General features: G+C 41.4%; 1 protein-coding gene across 1 annotated transcript in view; it reads left to right on the top strand.

The window, feature by feature from the left end:
• SPATA16 (spermatogenesis associated 16) overlaps window positions 1-20,533 on the top strand; it is a 206,992-nt gene that overhangs the window by 166,977 nt on the left and 19,482 nt on the right. Inside the window, 3 exon segments of the mRNA XM_051626587.1 lie at window positions 12,283-12,430; window positions 15,546-15,683; window positions 15,865-16,000. Coding sequence (XP_051482547.1) covers window positions 12,283-12,430; window positions 15,546-15,683; window positions 15,865-16,000 — 422 coding nt within the window.

The raw sequence follows: 20,533 nt of genomic DNA on the forward strand, positions 1-20,533 counted from the left end.
AGCACAAATTGAAGTTTAAGGGCACCCACTTCTGCTCTGAGGAGAGCTCTCAGACAAACATGGAGGTGAGTGGATGGTAGATCTTTTGCTGAGAGAGGCTTATTGCTGCAGGAGCTTATCACTGCCAGTAGTGTCCCAGCCTTCACCTCTTGAGGTTTCAGTGCAACCAAAAGGCATTTCAGAGGGAGCTCAGCGTTTGGGCCACTGGTGGTAGAAGGCCCTTCTTCCTCCCAGAATGGACCTAGTCCTCAGGTTCTCCTTGTCCATACAAGTGATTTCATGATACTAGGAACATTATATGTCCTTTGTGATGAAATTTCAGATCCTGATTCTGATGGTATTCATTTGGGGTTTATTCTGTGAGAACATCTGTGACATCTGTCCTTTATATGAAGCGGTACCAAATATACCTGACACAAGCCTGAGTAAAAAGATCAGAATTTGGCCTTTTATCTTCACTTACATGGTAAATTCTTTCTTTTAAAAACTATTATTAGTTGCTTTCTTATTGGTAAAATGGAATAAATCTCAGTCCTGGGAGCTGCTGAATTTCAGTACTGCTGTGAGTGCAAAGTGCATCTCATTCAGAGAATTACCCACTGGGCTAGTGTTTGCAATGCCTGTGAACTTTCTTATATGCTTTCCAGCAGAGAATTTCTTCTGTACAGAACAGTTTGATTTTTTTTTCCCCACTGGGTCAGGCTCGTTTAAAATCTTGAGTTCACAAACAGGTTTTATGAAGGGGTCATTTCTTCATATAGCATGCCTTTTTCTGTCTCTTAACACTGGGATCCATTGACTTCCCTTCTTGATGTCATGGACATGAAGCTTCAAAAATAAACCTTTAAAGAAGGAACTGTTATATCTGTCCTCTTCCCCAGGGGTTCAGACTGTCCTGCTATGTAACAGGACCAAAAAAGTGACATGAAGGACAAGATTCATCACGGTGCCTCCTTGTGGAGTCTAAACCAGAAGCTGTGGTTGGGCTAAGGTGAATGAACCAGAAGTGGAGCTACCAGATTGCTTCCAGCCGTTACAATCATCTTCTAGATAGCAAGGACCAAAGGATTTTGGCAGTGGTTGGACTCTGGCTCATCTCTTCTTCACTCCAAAGCGCAGAGCTCATTTCTCTTCCTTACAGAGCTCTTGCGTGGGCCTCCCTGGACACCCGTAGTACTAAGAGGCACCACCCTGCTGTTTGTGCCCCACTCCCACTCCTTCTTTACCTTTCTCCTGAACCTAAGCCACCACCCTTGTCCACAAAAGCATTGAAATGTCAGTAAAGAGCTAACCATTAGTTTGATTCCCCACAGTGCTTGATTTTCACTGGTAGACAAGAGATTGCTCTGTGACTTTGTGCCGTAGCGTGGGCAAGGCTACGGATTGAGCCGTGTCTGTGAGCTGCCACCACGAGCTGCCACTGTGAGCTGCCACCCAGGCAGCAGAGGCAGCTGGGTGCCCAGGATCACTCCCACTCGACTTGATAGCTACAACTTCAGAAACACTCTTCATGAAGACATATCCCCAGCACCAACCTTCTCCTTCTCAAGCCAGTGAGTTCTGTGCACTCAGCACCGGGGGTGACTTCAATGTCACCAGCGCATCCAGCAACAATCATTCAGCATGATGTAGCATGTGACACTGCACTGGGACTTTCCACCAAAGGTAACATAATCTTTTTCATTAATATTCTATTTCACAGTGTAAAGCTGAAAATAACTTGTCATGACTACACATGCTCATGTGCCTTTGTAACCAAAGCAACAGCTAATGATGCACGCTTCTCTTGCTGACTACTCCTCTGCCCCAGAACTCGCTGGCGTTGGCTCCCAACCATGAGCAGAATCTTCTGAGTAGGAAGGGAATAGATGGTGAACAGGATGGTTTGTTTTTCACTTTCATGAAGAAAGATTTTTAGAATAGATATGTCACTCTCTGCTTTGATCACTGGGTCATGTATATAATCTTCTGGTGTGTCATTGACTACTTCTGTTTCTGCTTTTCATGATTCTTTTAACTGCTGGGAGAGGCTTTTCCTCATCACAGTCTGTCTTCTGCTTCTTTCATAGCTTCAAAATGTTGTACAGACCACTCAAATCCCTTAGCTGGTGTCTTTACTGCTAAAATATTCAGACCCTTAATTCACATCTGCAAAGCTTTTTATTATTTATCCTACTTCTAAATAACTCTTTTTCTCTCTCCTGATCTATTCCTCATGCTCAGAGCAGTCTTTATCTTGTATCTCCTTTGGTTTTCTGCTCCTGATTTTGGTTTTATACTTTCCTTTGAACTTCTATCTCTGACATCAACTGCCAGGAGTCCTGTTTCTTCAAAACTCTTCTCAAAACATCCTCAAATTGCTCCCTTCCTCATTAGTATCTTTTACATATTTTTTTCTCCCTCAGCAGGGATCTGTTCCACCTGACTCTGTACCTCCTCTCAGGCACACTGCAATGTTTGTACTGTCAGATATTTAAGGCCAGATGGGCTTATATTGATGGATTATCTGATTACTGCATAAAAACACCATAATTGCACCGTTTCCTTCCTGCATCAGTGCCAGAAGAGGAAAGCGAAGATTGGTTTTGAGAAAGTTAACCTATCCCCATTTAAACAGTTTGAAAATAGAATATTTACCATACCCCATCTAACAGATTCATTGTTGCATGGTTGTCCCCTGTTTCTCCCCCAGTTTACAAACAGATTTTACTTGTCCAGTCCAAATTTCCAGCAGTTTATATTATGCATTCAACTCTGAAAGCTTTAGGATTCTTTGGTACTTGTTCTCTTCATCCAGTATATGTACATATGGATCATGATCAAGGCAACTTTAAATATTCTTTTTGATTAGCTTTTTGATTAGCTTTCTTTGATTATCCCCTTTAAAGTAAATAATCTATTTCTGGATCCTCTGTACAATGATATGTAATATCTAATGCCCTGTGTTGGTTTTGAATATTAATACCTGCCTTCCATTCCACTCTGAGATAAAGGTATAATGCTGATGAGAGGTGAAAAACTAATTTGCAGTGAATAATATTATTCAGTAACTCGGGCTTTTTTCTCTGCTCAAATATTTTATTCCATGGATTGAAAATATACATTCCAAGTTAACATATAATCAAATGGATGGCCTTTTTTTTATAACCCGCTACAGAAGATGCACTGGATGATTTGTGTCTTTGCTGTTAGATCAAAAATAGGTGAGTTAAATAGAGTTTATCACCATAAATAATAATGTGGAAGTTATTAAATGTATTATGGTAGGTATCTTCTGAGTGGTAGCAGCAAGACAAAGTCTAAACTTAGTTATTACTGTAGTCAGGTAAGGTCCCTAGCGTTTATTGTCAGCAAAGTAATTTCTCAGCTGGCTATAACAAAACAATGGACTGGAGATATGTCATCCCAGAGAAAGAGTCCCTCCTCAAGCTGTCCAGTTTTACTCACACTTCTGTGAACTATTTCTACTGACTAAAAACAGTGCAATATACTCTGGATGATTTATTCCATAAGTAAAAATCAATCACGCCCAAACTACCAGGTCAAAAATGGCTCATGTCAAACGTGAACTCTGCAAATATCTTGAATGTCACAGCCTGACCTCACCAATATCTGGCACAAATGGGTAATGGGTGTAAATTGGAGCATAGGAGGTGCAAGGTGAATATCCGAAAAATTTTTTTTACTGTAAGAGTGACAGAGCACTGGAACAGGCTGCCCAGGGAGGTTGTGGAGTCTCCTTCACTGGAGACATTCAAAACCCACCTGGATGCATTCCTATGTGATGTACTCTAGGTGACCCTGCTCTGGCAGGGGGGGTTGGACTAGATGATCTTTCGAGGTCCCTTCCAACCCCTAGGATTCTATGATTCTATGATTCTATGATTCTATGATTTAGTATTAAGTGCTTTTATTACCTAATTTATAGACATCTCAGGCTTAGCTCATTAGCACACTACAAATTAAATTGCTTTTATTTTTCCATTGTGAAAATAAGGCCTATTTTATAGGAAAGGTTTAGCTCTAGCATCTGTGAGGCACCTACATCCAAAGTCAATCCCATCTAGCCAAAGCCTGGCACTAAGTGACATTGCACCAGCAACGCGTGTGTTGCAGAAACTAACAGAACCCCAGGAAGGCATTTCAAAGCCTGTAGGTTGATCTCTGCAGGCTTCCATAACCACCTCTACTTCATCCCATAATGTAGCCAGTGCGGATTTGCCATAGCTCAAATGGAGACCTTTAATTTGCATGGGAGCAAACTTTTAGCTTTAGTTCCAGTTCAGCCCATGTTTTGGCCAAGACTGCAGCCATGGCAGAGCTGCTCTTAGCACACTGGAAATACTGGCTCTGGGTTTGCTGCACACAGAGCTCACAAACTTCTGTTTCGAGAATATTTCTGTCAGCTAAACTCAATATCACAGAGGAAGCTTCCAGTAGCACGTGCATTGGCTGACACGGCGTTTTGGGTATTCAGACATTTGTTTTCCTCCTTCGTTGCTGTTACGAACACCAGGTGTTTTAATTTCAAAAAATCTGGGCTGTTGCAAGCACCAAGCAATCCACGCATCACACAATAAAGCAAATGCTAACCCAGCCCTGTGAGGTGCTGAACACCTACAGTGCAGTGATCAACGCTGTCAACTCCTTTAGAGCTCAGCTTTATCTCACACCTAGCAGGGTGACAATCCAAGGCAAGAAAGTTAAAAGGAAAAATCTCCTGGTAGCCAAAACCTCCCCCTTGGTCTCAGCCAGTGACGAGGCTCACCAGTGGTCCTGCGTGCTCACGCTTGACCCACGTCCTGCTACAGAGCCCGAGGTTTCCAAGCTGGCAACAACAGGGATGGTTTGCAATCCTTCTAATGGAATGACTGATAGGAGCTGACAGGCAGCCTCTCTGGGCAGCCTGGCCATCATATCACTGAGAAAATATATTTCTCATTAATTCTTGAGGCTATTTTAGCAGATCATGCTGTGTCACACTTCACTGCGGAAGTGCTCCTTCTTCAATCAAATCTGGGGGAAAATCCCATTGAGGTTAATCACTAGTGTGTGCACAGGCAGAAGTGTGTGCTTAATATGTGGAAGTCTGTATTGTCTCAGAGGTCTGTAGAGCTTGTTGCTGCTTTAGGAATTTTTCATTTTCTCGAGTCAGAAAAAAGAACATTTCTCTTACCAGCCTTTATAAAAAACAATAGGTAATCCTCCCCCTTCTGCATCTGTATCCATTTTGAAGGGCAACACTTGCCTTGATCATTGAGCTTTTCATTTTCTGGTGGAAAATTGGGATGTAATGGTTTTCATCATCCTGCACATTAGAATAAAAAGATTTTGGCCCATAAGCAGGAAGATCAGTTTGTTCCTAAGACGCTACACTGGTACCCAGGTGATCTCAGTGCAGCTTCTGACCAGGTCACAGGTTTCCTACATTCTCATTGCATCATGATTGAAGCAACTTGTTAAAATTAAAATTAATCACATTTTTTTCAGGGCAGAATAGACCTCTTTTCTATGTATGCCATTTCAGGGATTCAAAGCAGTCTGCCTTTGGTATACACTCTTTGTAAGACATAACTCTCAGCTGCAAAAATCAGCTTTGTTCTGCTCTCAGGTACACTAGTAAAAATATGGAGTAAATGAAAACTGGATTGAGAAGGCAAATAAAATAACATAACAGAGAGATTCTATCATGTTGATACTGATTTGGGAGCTTTTTATTGCAGTTGTTATTGCTGATATTTCCATTCCAGAAACAATTCTGTATGTACACAACCAAGGAATTTAACATTTTTCTTGTATTCTTTCTTCTTTAATAATACCTACCTCCACACATTTTCTACCTACTTCTGTTTTTCTAGCTTCAGATCATTCATGGTAGAGTAACTGTTGCTTGAATCATACTTATATTTACATGCTAAGAGAAGTTATTAGTTTTAATGTCACAATTATTAAAACGGATGGATTAATTGTCTCTAATTTCAGGAAAGATGGATTTATTTAATACTAGCTGAATGTAACAGGCAACACATATCTTACTGTACTTGGTAGCTGTTGAAATCCCAATATGAAACAAAATACCAACCCATTTAGGGTTTTAACTCTTAAAAGAGGCTCCTAAATCATGTCTTGAAGATGCTCAACAGGAACAAGCTGGCCAGCAAAGCTCCAGACCTTTTAGAAAACCTACAGGGCAGCTCAAAAATAACATGCATATTTCCCAAGTAGAATTTTCAATTAATTTTGGCTTTTACTGTGTTGAAAAGCTTTACAAAAGAAACCTAAGAAACCAGTGTGGAAAGCCAGCCATTTTGTGCTGTCCTCAGGCCCTTATTGTTCCCTTGAGGTGCAAAGGTCCTTAAGAAGTTGCACATTCATTATCCTCTTCCCCTCTTTTGTATACCATCTCCTTTCTGTGGGGAGATGAAGCTACAGGCAGGAGCTTGTTGTGTACCCAGGATCATTACTGACTAGGTGGCTTTCCATTTGCACATCTGCTCTTAAAGAATGACAGAGGACATCAGACAAAAAGAGATAAAGTCTCTTTTCAGAAACACCTCTATATACAGTCAACTTGTCTTCTACTGAATTAGCAGCCATTCAGCCACATAAAGTAGTTTGCTGTTGGAATGACTCAGGCATGATTTTTCGCTGCCCCTTTGAACAGTGCTGTCAATTTTACAGGCTAACCACATCAGTCACCATCTCAGGGTGCCTGATTCATCTCTTCACATTTAAGTCAAGTTCCCAAAAGAAGCTGAGCTCGGTGCTAGGAAGGACTAACATCTCCTGCAGCTGGTTTCTGCATTCTAGTTTCCTTTCCTTTTTTTTTCTTTTCAGCTCCTCTGTTTTTCTTTTTTTTTTGAGCTAAAAGACCCTCAGCAAGTATCCCACATTTCTCCCAGGAGCATGTCCTAGCCAGATGGATGCAGCATCCAGGTGTCAGCCACTGGCTCTGACTATATTCCCATAAAGCACTCGACGATGCTCAACCTTGAGCTCTGCCTGCCTGAGTGAAGATGTCTCTCTGAACCCAGGCTACCAAAGCTGTTCAGCTGAGCACAGTTTATAATCCCCTTTCACAATAAAAACCCTGCTGTTTAAACTGTGACCCACTCCTGACATAGCAGGTGCCATGTGGAGCTGGCCCAACACCTGCTGAAGGTTTTGGATGGCAAAAGGCTTCTCCCAGCACTGGCAGGGCTGTCCTGCTGCTCAGACCAGTCACAGTGAATTGCTGTATTGGAATTAGGATATTTTTCACCACAAGAACTCTCTTGTCCTTTAGGAAGGGGCAAGATATTTTAAAAATTTCTTAAAAGCTGTTGGCCAATAGTTTCATATAGAGGATAACTGGCCCATTCATGGGGCAGTTCCTTGGTGTCTGTCTGCATCACCAGGGCTCACCTTATCAACGCTCCGGATCAGCCCTGCAAAGCAAATACAGCCCATCCCCCTGGCCCCAGAGGCCTCCACCAGAGCAAAGAAACACTGACATCCTTCACAGTTACCCCTGCACAGGGGTGCAAGGGAAAGTTCCTCCATTGCCAGCAAGTGATAGAAGAGGTGAGGGCTCCCATGGCACTCCCCTCACAAGTATGTGAGGCTGGAGGACTGGATTGTGGTCAGAAAGCTTCCCTGAACCTGAGCTGTGTGTCCACATTCCTGCTCTGTCCCTGCCTTCCCACCCTCTGCAGTCATGGACAGGGAGTTCCAAGAGCTGCCTCCAGAGTTTTGCATTCTGTGTGCATTCTGGGGCTTTTCTTTAATGAACCCTGATCTCTCCAAAAGGACATAAAGCATGGATTTCTTTTCTCCCAAAACATAAAGAGATACTTATTGGAGTACCAAACCTGAGGTAACCCATCTGCAATACTTCTGCCTTTAAGAAGTCAGCAGCATACAGGGATCTGTTCCTGTGGTGCTCTGCAAATCCCTCTTCAAAATAGACTGCACACAAAATAATTCACAGAGACTTAAATACATTAATAACTTAAGAACCTAAATAAGCTGATATTTGATGTGACCTACATTAATGGGGAGGCATTACATGGCAGATAAGCAGAAAGCTCTCATCTATTGTGTAATGTGTGATTTATTTATACCATAAACATCTTAAGGATATGCTCTGGCATTCTGTCTACTTATTTTTCAAGAAGGAAAAAAATAAATATATAAAAATGATGTAAGAAGATCACGCTGGTGAGAAGATATTCATATCACAACAGCAACAGACTTAGTGGCAGGGCTGCCAGCTACTTCTTTATGGTTGGAAAAATAGAGAGAAAAGCACACAGGTTGCACCACAGTGCACCCATAATTCTATCTACCAGCCTATGAGGGGAAGCAGTTCATAGAAGAGGCTAATGGCTTTCCCCTGACTGATATCATTGCATTAATAAAAATCACCAATAAAAGCATCAATTCCTGCTGTAGTGTAAATGGGACAATGCCTGAGTGTGCACTGCAGCTGCAAGATAAGGCACTAGAAAGATATCTAAATTTTTGGCTCATTCTAGATGTCAAGATAATTGGATTTTCCAAATTAAACCTTTTTGTAGTTAAAGAGGATTAAGGTTAGGGAGTGTAGCAGGGAAAGCTGCTGTCACTGTTACGAAGAATTTGCTGCTACTGTGCCATTTTTCTTCTGTGTCTGCTCTAAGCAGCCAAAATGGCAAGATCTTCATAAAAATACTGAAGTAGTTACGTCATTTGCCATGAAAAGTTGGCATGGGAAGAGCTTTGTTACTTGTGCATCTCCCTATTCATTTTATGAATTCTTAAGAGGATTTTAGTGGATGTTGGAGGGACAACATGAGATTAGGCTGAAGTTGTAAGTTTTAAGAAAAGGTCTGTGAAATGTAACACTAGTAGATAGGGTAGAAGGTAAGGATATTGCAGAGCTAAGGTGCTCGTAGGGGTATGTGGTGTTCGGTCAAATGTATGTTTAAATCCTTGATCAAAGCAATGTTTATTGTTTAGGAATATCTTTTGGCTTTTTAATTGTCATGATAGCAAAGTACATCCCTCAAACCTTGTGAACGCTTGCATTTCATGGAAGTATTAATTGCTATTTTAGTAGACGTTCTGACAATATAAATACTCCTTGAGACACTGTCTCCAGATGGTTTCTATGCAGTCTCTCTGATTCCCCACACTTCCAAAACAGGGATATAAACCTCCTGACATAGCAGAGCATGAGTCAGTCCCATAACTACAAAAAGAAATCTTCCCTATCACTGGATTACTCTGCAGCCTCTTCCTGAGCGAGTTTTTGCATCTTTCCTGAAGCAACAGATTTTGTCTGCTGCTGAGGTAAACCATGACATGGAATGGACTTGTGTCAATTGTAGTCCTGACATTATTGAATATTGCTTATGGTTTACAGTCATCTTAACTGTACTCCTTGTAACTCTGCTGAAGCTGAAGGCTGGAGTGTAGCACCACATGATGAGCTATTGCTGCAGAGCTCGCTTGCAAGATATGAAAAAAAAAAAATTAATCTATCATCTCTATCAGTTCAGCTGCTACCCCCATGCTCATTAAAGAGCCTGACACTTCTTCCACTCTGAGGCCAGATCAGCCACATCCTCCCTGGTGTGTCTGAGAGGACATTGCAAAGAGGAATAGAAAGACACCAAAACACATGCATACGTTCAAACATAGTTGTCCTGTCCCCTCTGCAAGGACTCACTTGAAAGTCCGTTGGAGCCCTTGCAATCCTCTTCACAATGTGACTGGATCTGAAGTAGTTGCACAGCATAGAGCCCGACAGATCATGTTCCATAGACATCCCTCTTTCCTGGACACATTGCCAAATATTCACCCACTGGTATGGACTTTAGTGCATTAAGGATCAAGCAGAAAAATCCATAGGGATTTCATCGTATAAAGTTTTCTCCTCCAAAGTTTTTATGGGCTGAAGTTTTATATCCTGAAAGCCTTTACCCCATGAAAATCCAAGAGGATAATAAAACAAATAGCATTTATGTCCAGGGTCAGCAGCTTGAGGGAAAAAAATGCTCTTGGGTAATAATAAAACCTCCAGAAGCAGCATTGACCAGAAACCACGGGCTATTCTTTTCCCCATTTTGGTGGACATTTCCTCTGAGCTACTCAGGATGTGCACACTGTGCAGAGCAGCCATGGGGATGTGGGGGTGCACAGATATGGCAGTGACTTTGAACTGTTCTTGAGGATGATAAAGCAAAAAGTGAATTTTGCAGGAAGAAAACAGAGCTTGTCTGGTCCAACCTCTCATGTTTTCATCTTGTTGCCTCACACATTCCTATGCTCATGCTAATCCAGATAGGAAATGGCTGCCAAGCTCTAGAAAAATCAGAATACCCAACATCTCACACAAAATAAGGCTGACCTAATTCTGTGCCTATATTTACACATGAAATTCCGTAAAGCTTGAACAAGTGAGGCTCTGTTTTTTAAAAAATGTGCCTTGGAAAGCCAGATCAGTACCATTGTTTTGCTGCTGATCCTCTAAGGGCCCTGAACGACTAGATAATTAAAGTCCATAGAAATATGAAAACCTAAAATCACTTTTCTATAAATCAGTGCAGACTAGTAACTGTTCCTGCAGGGAGGAACAGGCATGGATCCATTCATAGGCCCGCAAGCTCTTGGCAGGAGGACACACTTGCTATTTTCTGGTCTGATAATTCCAGATCTGTGGCATTAACCGTGGATAACACGGCTGTGCCTGTGGAAACTGGAACTCCTTCTCACACCAGGGGGCAGAATCTTATTACTGCCCTAGGTGGTCATGATGCTATTATACACATTCGAAGCTTGTCAGTTTTCCAGGACTAAAATATTGCCCACTCCAGACTGCTTCCATTCCAATAAATGCAGGATAATAGGCTGAATAAATATATTAATGTAAAATATAAAAAAATCTCCAGTGATACCCTTGACATCCAGGCAGAGTACTCAGAATAAGAGCTTTCAGGGTGCATGTATGGCAGCCTAGTCCAATACCTGCCCAAAACAATTCCAGCATTCCTATGGTATTTCTGCACATCCCATACCAATAAATACAATGGCAATAACTGGCATAAAACTGTCAGAGGACCTGTTGACTAAAGCCATTGAAGAGAAAGACATAGATACTTGACTAATTGGCACTCTCAGCCTTCCACTCTGGGGTGGTGGGAGCTGTTGTCAGCTACACAAACAGCTCACAGAGGCACACTCTATCTTGGATAATTTCACATATGTGGAAGACAGACTGGAGAACAGTGAGGATTTGCTAATAAAACCCCGAGCTAGTTCCATAATGATCCTTGCTGTGAATCACTTTAGTGTATGAAGTGATCTGGGAGATTCATGCACCCTGCTAAATATACATATATCTTTTCCTCTCATGCTTTTCTGACCATCTCTATTAACTTTGTGGTAGTGTTGTCACTATTAATGTTTACACTTTTGCCAAGTTAGGTTAATGAAGCTTTGCTGGTCCCTGTTTCCAGAAGGACTGTCCATGTCAGGAAGACAGAAATCTTTGTTAGCAACAGATGCAGTGAAGCAATGCTGAACATGTTCTGTCCCAAACCCATCCCAGGAGGAACTGCAGCTCCTCCTCCCTTGCCCTGATGGATAAGAGTACCAGGAAGGCTGTTCCCAGGCTGGGAGCTTCTCCTGGCAGATCCAGCACCAGTTCATTGGAGTCCACTGAGTGTGAAATCCACCCCTCAGCATATGACCAGCACAATGCATCATTTGAGCCATTTTTAAGGGGTGACAAGGTTCATCAGTCTCGTGTTGCCCTCTGCACAGGAGTGAATTTTACTCTTAACACAAATGGTGTTTAAAAGCAATATTTTAAGACTAATATTCCATATAGACACAGTGTCTGATTCATGCGAACCCAAGGGGTAATATGAATGCTTAGTATTGTTTAACCAGCTCCCAAGGACTGAATAAAACCCTCAGATGAAAGACGTGACCTTCAGAGAGCATGGAATCACTTTTTCTTTTCAGCTAAAAGAGAATTTTTCTAATACTTTTCTCCTCATTGAAGACATAGGCTTGCTGCACTGGAAACTGTTTACAAATGCTCTTTCTCCATTAAATTGATTTTCTGAATATAGACAGTGTTTTCTGGAACTAATTTAAATTCCTCTCTAATTAATATTCAAGACCAAAATATGTTATCTTTGCATGACTGTGCAGTTATTAAAGGGAAAATATCATCTGTGAAAGTAATTATTTTTCTTTTTTTTATCTAGCCATTAAACAGCACATAATATATCATTCCTTTGCCTTTTTTAGGCTATGCATGAAGAAGCCATGACTAGAGAAGTATCTTTTACAGCTATGTACACACCATTTGTGACAGGTGACAAGGCTGACAAAACAGACGAGCTAAAGGAGACATTTGCTAAAAAGCACCCTGGCCATGTGGAGCACATATATACAGGTAACAACAAATTTCACACACTCTAAAGTGCTTTCTACTGTTTGTATGTGTGGCTGAAAAAGAGTTTGAGAGTCTGGAACATGAGCCTTTACACTTCTACACTTCTGGGGATAAAATTAACTTTCAAGATTTGCTCTATGATTGTACATGATTTAGGTAATCAAATCAGTACAGAGGTGAAGCACAGACACTAGGCTGCAGATCCCCATAAAGGTGACATTTACCCATGAAGCCTCATGTTTCTGTTGTTGAATTTCATTATTGCAGCTGATCTTCTGTTTGCGTTGCTGTGACAGCGAGACCCTGGTTTATTCCCATCTCCGTGGATTTCCATCAGTCACTAATGGTCAGCCCTGCAGCAGAGACTTTGCTTTCCAAAAATACTTTCCCTCTGTGGGCACTGATGGGCTGGCAGGTGCACCTTGAAAGCATCTCAGCCTCAGGGAGGGGAACAAAAAGCCAGGTTTCCTTTAGCTTGCTGAAGACAAGTAGGATGCAGAGTGAACATGGGCTTTGCAGAGCCCGTTGTCATCTCCTGGCAGAGTGAACACAGATAGCATCTCCTGGAGTAAACAGATGCTTAAATTCAGGTGACCAGAGGCTTATTTCAAGAAGAATGGGAATGACATTTTGGCAAAAGAGAGGCAGGGGGATAAAAGGCATTTTGCACTGTCATTACCCTTGTTACTTGGAATGGAGTTGACCCTGAAAACGCTTGGCTTTGAGTTGGTGATTGAGAAATGTAAGGGGGAAAGTACATTGCTGAGGTCAAATTCTAGCAAGCCTCTATCTATGTCACAAAAAGTAGATGTGTAGTTCAGCCCTCATGGCTGCTTTCAGCAGGGTGATCTGGAATGCTGAGATGCCCCCAGTTCCTGTGAGAGTTACAGCCCAGTCAGAGGTGACAGCTTAGTCCTTGTAGCCCCACTGAGCCCTGGTGCTCAGCAGAAAAAATACGGTTTCCAAAAGGATACACACTGTGTCTTTGTGGAGGAAAAGGAAAGCTATTTGGAAAACACAAATAGCAATTAGGAAACCAAGTGTTTACCACAAAACTCTGCAAATATTTAGCACAAGTAAACTTGTTGATTTTTGTTTCGCATTAGGAAATCAGTATAAAACTAGACTGTGTTTTGCAAGTTGCAGATCACTTGGGTTGGGTTTCTGGCAGTACCTTTGGGGTTGTTCAAAGGGGAAAAATGAGAACTTATCTATCACAGAGGTTGTAAAATCCCTGTCTACCATTTACTTGCTGATGTGACTTTGTGGGGAGTTTCCAGGGACAAAAGTATTGGCATTAAAAGGAGCATAAAATAAAACTCCATGAATCTGATTTTTTAAAATATAAATTTGTATTTCATATAATCCCCTCAATTTACAGCACAGGTGAGACTTCCAGAAGCATATAAGCAGCAAATGTGTGCAATTGTTGCACTGAAACTCTGTGTTCATAAATCACCGAGTGACTCTGAAAGTGTCACCAGTCATTTTCTCAGTCCTCCCAATAAGGAAAAGGATGAAAGGGCAGAGAAAAAAGGGTAAAGGATCCCAGTGCTACAGTAGTTCAGTAAATCATAAAACAGATTGAAAAGAGCCAGTTTTGCCCTCAAATATGTTTTTTTACAAAAATCTATTGGTTGAAAGACTTACTTCAATTTTACACAAATTGGTCTAAGTCCAGGTTCTGTGATGACTGAAGTGTCTAGGAATGAAATGGGAGAGCTAGCCAAGAAAAAACCCATATGGGTATCATAGTTTTGAGAGTGCAGTGATGTGAGAGGTCTCACCCAGGCAGGACCTCCCAGCCTCTCTCCTTTCTGTCCCAGAAACTCTCTCAGACAGAGACCTTCTCCTTTCCCCAGCCTCAATGCTGAGGTAACACTACAGTGTCAGGGGAAGTCTACCTAGCAGGGGGTTCTCAACTTATCTATTTAGATCTGACCTAAAAATCACACTGTCCACCAAAAAAAAAAAACAAACATCACAGGCAACCAGTTTAGTTCATTGTCAGCATGGTACCACTGAGCGTGGTCTATACCTCACATAGGTGAAATTAAAAATATGAGCTAAGCCCCATTTTAACAGTGGGTGTGAAATACCAGACATCTCATGAACAAGTTATTTTAAATAACCTTCCTATTCTGTAACAATCATCCATCCAATTTTAGTCCAAGTTCTGCTAGAGTGTAAGGACTGAATTGATTTCAAAGTTTTCCTTATTTCCAAGGAAAGGAGCACATTTAAATCCAACTATGCAATGCAGTTTGTTACAAAATTGAGAATCCATCAGAAGCAGAACATGCTGCAAGGGAAATATCAGGTCCACTCACTTTGATTTATATAGGGGTAAGTCCAGAGAGCTCTGACTGGGGTTCTCCATTTGTCACTGTGACCGCACAGCCTGGCATCTTAAAAGCAGAGCTCACTGAAAACAGAGCACTCCTTTGTGAAAAGTGACACTGACATTCAATCTAGGTTTATTTTTTGCAGTGGAAGGGGAGGGAGGAAAGGACTGGTCTAGTTCCCTAAGCAAAGGTAGTTTGTACAATTGCTCTGAGCCTCCGTCCTCGCTGAAGTCAGGGCAGATGGACTCAGCTGATGCACAGGGGGTTTGGCAGTGACAGTCACAAACTCTGGACAAGCCACAGCACTGGCTCTCATGTGCCAGCTGGGTGGATATGAAAGGATATGCAGGAAGCCTGAGAATATGGTGGAGGTGATGGTAAAAGCCCAAATCTGTAGCAAATCAAAACCTCCTAAGCTCAGGGAAAAACAAAAGGGCTTTTTTTGCAGTTAAAAGATCAGTGTGTTGTGTTGCTGAAGTGTTGAGTTATTAATGCTTTGGATGATCAGCACTGAAAAGTGCATAAATGGGAAGAACATGTTTTATCTTATGCATCAGCAACATTTAAGCTTCTGATGAAAAAGACTGCAAAGTCTGGAATTTCAAAACCCAGTTATAGCTGGATGAGTTGGTTTGTTCACCTGTGACTTGGCAAGCTTTCTGGATTACATTTCACTCCTTCTTAAACTTACTCTTTTTTCCTCCAAAAAAATAAATTCTATTGTAACTGGAGACATGACAGTGGAAATTACTTCTCTTTCCCTGTTCCAGATCCTCATGGATTTCACATCTTGCCCCAGATGGCTGAGAACCCATGTCTGCCTCCCAAGCAGTACTTGCTGACTCTGGGTTTCAGAAGCAAACATATTGGAAAAAGCTTGGAGAGATGGTCACATAAAAAAACTGCCAGTCTTGCTTAATAGCTGGGATAGCTCAGGATCCTTGGAAAATGAGGGGAGTTGGGGGCTTTCTTGGTACCCATTTCTCTTGACCTTGCAGCCCCGGCTCTCCCCCTTCCTCCTCTGTCCTGCTCCAGTTTACCCATCATCTTGCTAGATCCACTATAGAAAATGTATAGGAATAAACACAGTATTATATGGTTTTGTGATTCCTTTTCCTAGACTGGAAAGCACCTTTGTGTCCTGTCATAGAAGAACAAAAGCATACTGGGAGAACACTGGGAAAAGGATTTTGCCAGTAATGGATTTTATAAGAAGCACCAAATTAACTATGAGAACAAAATTCTCTTTCTGGTGTGTAGTATGTGTGACAGCAGAAGCCTGTGCACATGGAATGACATGCTTTTTGGTGGGTAATTTATGCTCCTCCTGCATCCAGAAATGCTCAGCAAATTGCATTAGGAACAGAGTTCAATTGGGTTTTAGCTACTTTTTAAAAGTAGCCCTAATTATTTGGCACTGGAGCCAGGTTTTTTAAAATCAATTCACATGCAATTTTCTTAGATCTTTTTGGCCTATTACATCCCTGCTTCACATAACCAATACTAGTCACTATATTTGACACCAATACTATCCTACACCAGGATCTCCATCAAGACTTATTAATTGCTGCTTGAAGCACTTCTAGTGATTTAGATCCTGATTCCTATGTAGTGAGGTACGGGAAATAACCTTCAAATCTGTTACAACCACGTTGAAGGTATATTAGTTAACTCTGCTCCAAACTTTCTGCCATAACGTACACAGCTTTTTAGCACCATGGCTTTTGACTAGCACAAAAGGTCAAAAATCAAATTTGCATGTCGACTAGACTGTTATAATGCAATTCTTAAATTATTCTCCTGAAAAGAAGTGGAAGAAGTCTTTCCTCCTCAGACTGTAAATGCTAAAGTTAACACTTTTTCCCTAGCAATAACAGTTTCTTAGTTTTTCTGTATGTTGAAGGGATCAGAGCTGTGTCCTCGTCAGGGGTGTCTTAGCAAATCACAGAATTTATATTCTTAGGTTTTGATACCAGATAGGAGGTTGACAAAAACTGCTACTTAGCAACCCCTAGCAAGGAAGAAACATTAGCTCGATATTTGGGGAAGCTGTATATCCTTTACTTTCAGAGAGCAGCTGCTGAAACAACAGCAAGTGCTTGAAGTCACTTGCATAGCGGGAGGGGAAGGCGCTTTAGTGCTTCACCAGAATGGGGGCTCATAGAGCATCAGCGTTGGTGTGAGGCAGGTGGAGCAGGCTGAGGGCAGACACCCTGCTTCTTTCCAGATCTCTCCTGAAGCCATGTGCTACTGGCATTGGATGACCACAAGCCCAAGTTATGGATGTGCAGGCTAACAAAAGTGGCATCTTAGGGAAGTGCAAGATCTGTTACTGCCATGTACATTGTGTGTCGGACATTTAGGAAGTTAGAAGGATAAACAGACAGAGGGTAGGGTACTGGATACAGGAGAAAACCCTGGTTCTTCTGAAAGCTTCTGTGAAACTCAAATTAAAAAAATAAATTAAAAAAAAATAATTGACCTCTCAGTTCTCTCTTTAGAAGCAGCACCAGTCTTTTAGGCAAGATTCCTCTATTGCAGTTATACAGTTTCTGATGAGTATCAGGAAGAGAAAAGCTTTGAAATGGGGTATCTTTTAGATTCCCCATAACTATTCTGTAAACGAACTTGGAGGAATAGAACCACAGGGTTCAAGCAGAGATACATGGTGTGTGGTATCCAGTGTGTAAAGAAACTAAATTGATCACGCAAGAGAAGAGAGCAGAGTGATGTGTTTGGAGTGCTCAAGTCAGTCTTCACTAGCTGTATCAATTCGCACTGCTCCTACACAGTAATGTTCTACCAGCTCTAGACCTCACCTCATACATTTAAATATTATGGCTGAAACAGAAGAGGGCTCCCAAAAGTAGAGGGTAAAATCCCAGTACCGCTAAAGTCAGCAGCAAACCTGGCTCCTTTTTACCAAGGAGGTCAGCAGTGCCAACTCCAGCAGCAGCAAGAACAGGATAATAGGTCTGAATCACAATCCTATAGATTTATAACCAGCCACCAAGGGGTCCAGTATGGGAGATTTAAGGGAGATGAGGAAAATCCCAAAACAGAAGAAATTATCACTGAGTTGGAACAAACAGCTGCCAATTCCACATCCATTATCAGTGAAAACATTCACTTTCCCTTCAGTTTTCATAGCGTTGAGTGATCCAGGCAAGACAGAACCTCTGACCCAAAGAGCAAATGACAAAGCCAATTATACCTGATAATACAGATAGGCACAGAGCCAGAACTGCTCTGCTACTGGTGATTAAAATCTCGTTATTGGTCTGGCAGAGATTTAGCCACTTTTGCTTCCTTGAAAGCACTCCAAACTTTTCTACAAGCTAGAAATACAATTCCATCATCATTCCGTCACATGCAAACTAAATAAAAAACTTCTACAAGAAAACCTTCAGATACAGACTCTGGCTTTAAAACTTATTTTAAGAGGGTAAAGGAACATATTTAATAGAACAAACATTCCTTTCTGCCCTCTTCTTCATTTGCAGATGCAAACATACAATCCTAATCAGATTATTTTTTTTTTTTTTTTACAAAAACATCTCAGTGCTAAAGCAGAGTTTATTAAGCCTTGGCAACACTTAATAGAAGTCAAGTCTGTCACCTCAGCTTTGCAGCTACACAACCTAGAGTTGATAATATGATTTATACACATGCTACTGTTGGTAAGACATGAAAAGCAGAGCATTTTCTACTGGGCCCCTTCTGCAGGAAGAACAGCCAGGCCCATCTAAATCAAGGGAACATTTGTGTGGTGTAAAGCAAGAGATGCCTGACCAAGGATGTCCCAGTCTGGTCCTCAGCACAGCATCATCTGCTGCTGGTGGAGACGTGCCATAAGCCTCATCTACCCAGAAATATGTACCACGACACAAAGCTTGTTGTTTCTGCCTTAAATATATATATGTGTGTGTGTGCATATGTATATACAGAGTTATTTATCATTCAGACCTTCAGTTACTTGTATTCCAACCCAGATTACCAGCACTGACAAGCGGTTATTCTGTCAAGTGATTTCACTGGGGTCACTTCTGCTGCTTTGTACACACCAAGTCTCATGTCTAGTCTCATGTCAATGGCACGTGATGCTACTTGACAGGAGAAACAGTGGCCAGAGGGGCTTATTAGACTGCTTGTATTATCAAGGTGAACAAAACCTACCATATGATTCACAGCATGATGCCTGCATTTACATATCTCACTGTTTTGTTGTCCTTTTTTTTTTTAAAGTAGCAAGAAAGTGTTTACTACATACAGATTTCAGCATACGCATTTTCTGGAGGATACCAAGGGCATTAAAGAAACATTATGATGGATTTTTTTTCCACTTGTTATTGCAACAGACTGCAGAGCTGCTTACATGGCATAACTTCATTCAGCATTTGAGCTGAAAAATAGTGGCAAAGACTCCACAATAGAAAAGAAGAACTACTGGGGGGCATTCCAGGCTTTGCAAAGTGGTGCTCTTAAAGCTGATGGTTAAACATGCCACATATATTGGATACGACAGATCCTGCTTTAAATCCAGGCTGACCAGCCACTTTGCTTCTCTTTTTTGTTAGCACTCCTAGCACTCAGCAATTAAACTTTATTTATAAATAGAAGTGGCATAATGGATGACTCCTTTCCATGGAGGTATCATCCCAAAATTCTCCGTGCATTAAAGGACACATGACTCACTCCTCTCACATGCTCTTCAGCTCCTTTTTGCACTAAAGTCTGTCCTATCTCTGGTTGTTACTGCTGGGTATTTAGCAACAGCAGGTAAGCTCCATCCAGACCTGCTTCTTCTAGGTGCTTTTTCATCCCAGAGGCAGAGCAGAGAAGATATCCCAGAGCTGATCCTCAGGCATCAAGACCTCAGTGCCCTCCTAGCAGGAAGGTCTTCAAAAGACACCTCTGGGGATAAAACCTTCCCTTTTTTTTTTTTTTTCTTCCTAGTTTAAAGGGAATTCATGCAGCAAAAAACCTGTCTGGGGAAATCTCTCTCAGAAGGACCCCTGTCTCTGGCAAGGCTGACCATTAAAAGTAAAATCCTCAAGAGAAAGTCCATCAATTGCTCATGTTTACTTTTTTATTTAAAATCTCTTTAGAATGCCAGACAATAGAGGTGAGGCTTATCTAGAAAGTAACAGAATAATAATCTAATAATGTCTTGCCTTAATATGTTACTACATTTCTAACCAGGATACAACTGGGGCTCCATATACTGCATTTGTTGGTTCCTCTGCTACCCAACTCCTCAAAAATGTATCTCTTCTCTTTGTTAAAGGAGCCAACTCTTTTCCACCAAAGTCTCCATCTTCAGTTTGCTCTTAACTTAACCTTCCCTGTGTCTGCCTGAGCTGGTTTCATCTTCATCTGATTGCTTGGCCACTTTATTATGCTTTTTACTGCAGCTTAGTAACCCCTTGAATTCTGCTATAGTTCATGTAATTCTCATCATGTGATTCAACTCCCTGTGGAATTTTTTCTCCTGCCAGCAGCAGTTACTTACTTTCTCTCTCTCCATTTTTCACTGTCACTGAAACGCCACCTCTGATGACGTTCAGCCTCCTCTAATCCCTTAAAAAAAAAAAAAAAAAAAAACAAACAAACCCTTCTGCCTGTTATTTATTTATTTCCAACATACTATAAACTTAAATCGCATTGCTATGTCCACAGAGTGCATGTTGGCACAGATACCCAATTTGTTTCTCATAGTTACATGGCATGTTCTCAGATTTTTCTGGAGAGTCAAGCA

Source organism: Apus apus, chromosome 8 (genome assembly GCF_020740795.1).
Source record: "Apus apus isolate bApuApu2 chromosome 8, bApuApu2.pri.cur, whole genome shotgun sequence".
In the NCBI taxonomy this organism is placed as follows: Eukaryota; Metazoa; Chordata; class Aves; order Apodiformes; family Apodidae; genus Apus; species Apus apus.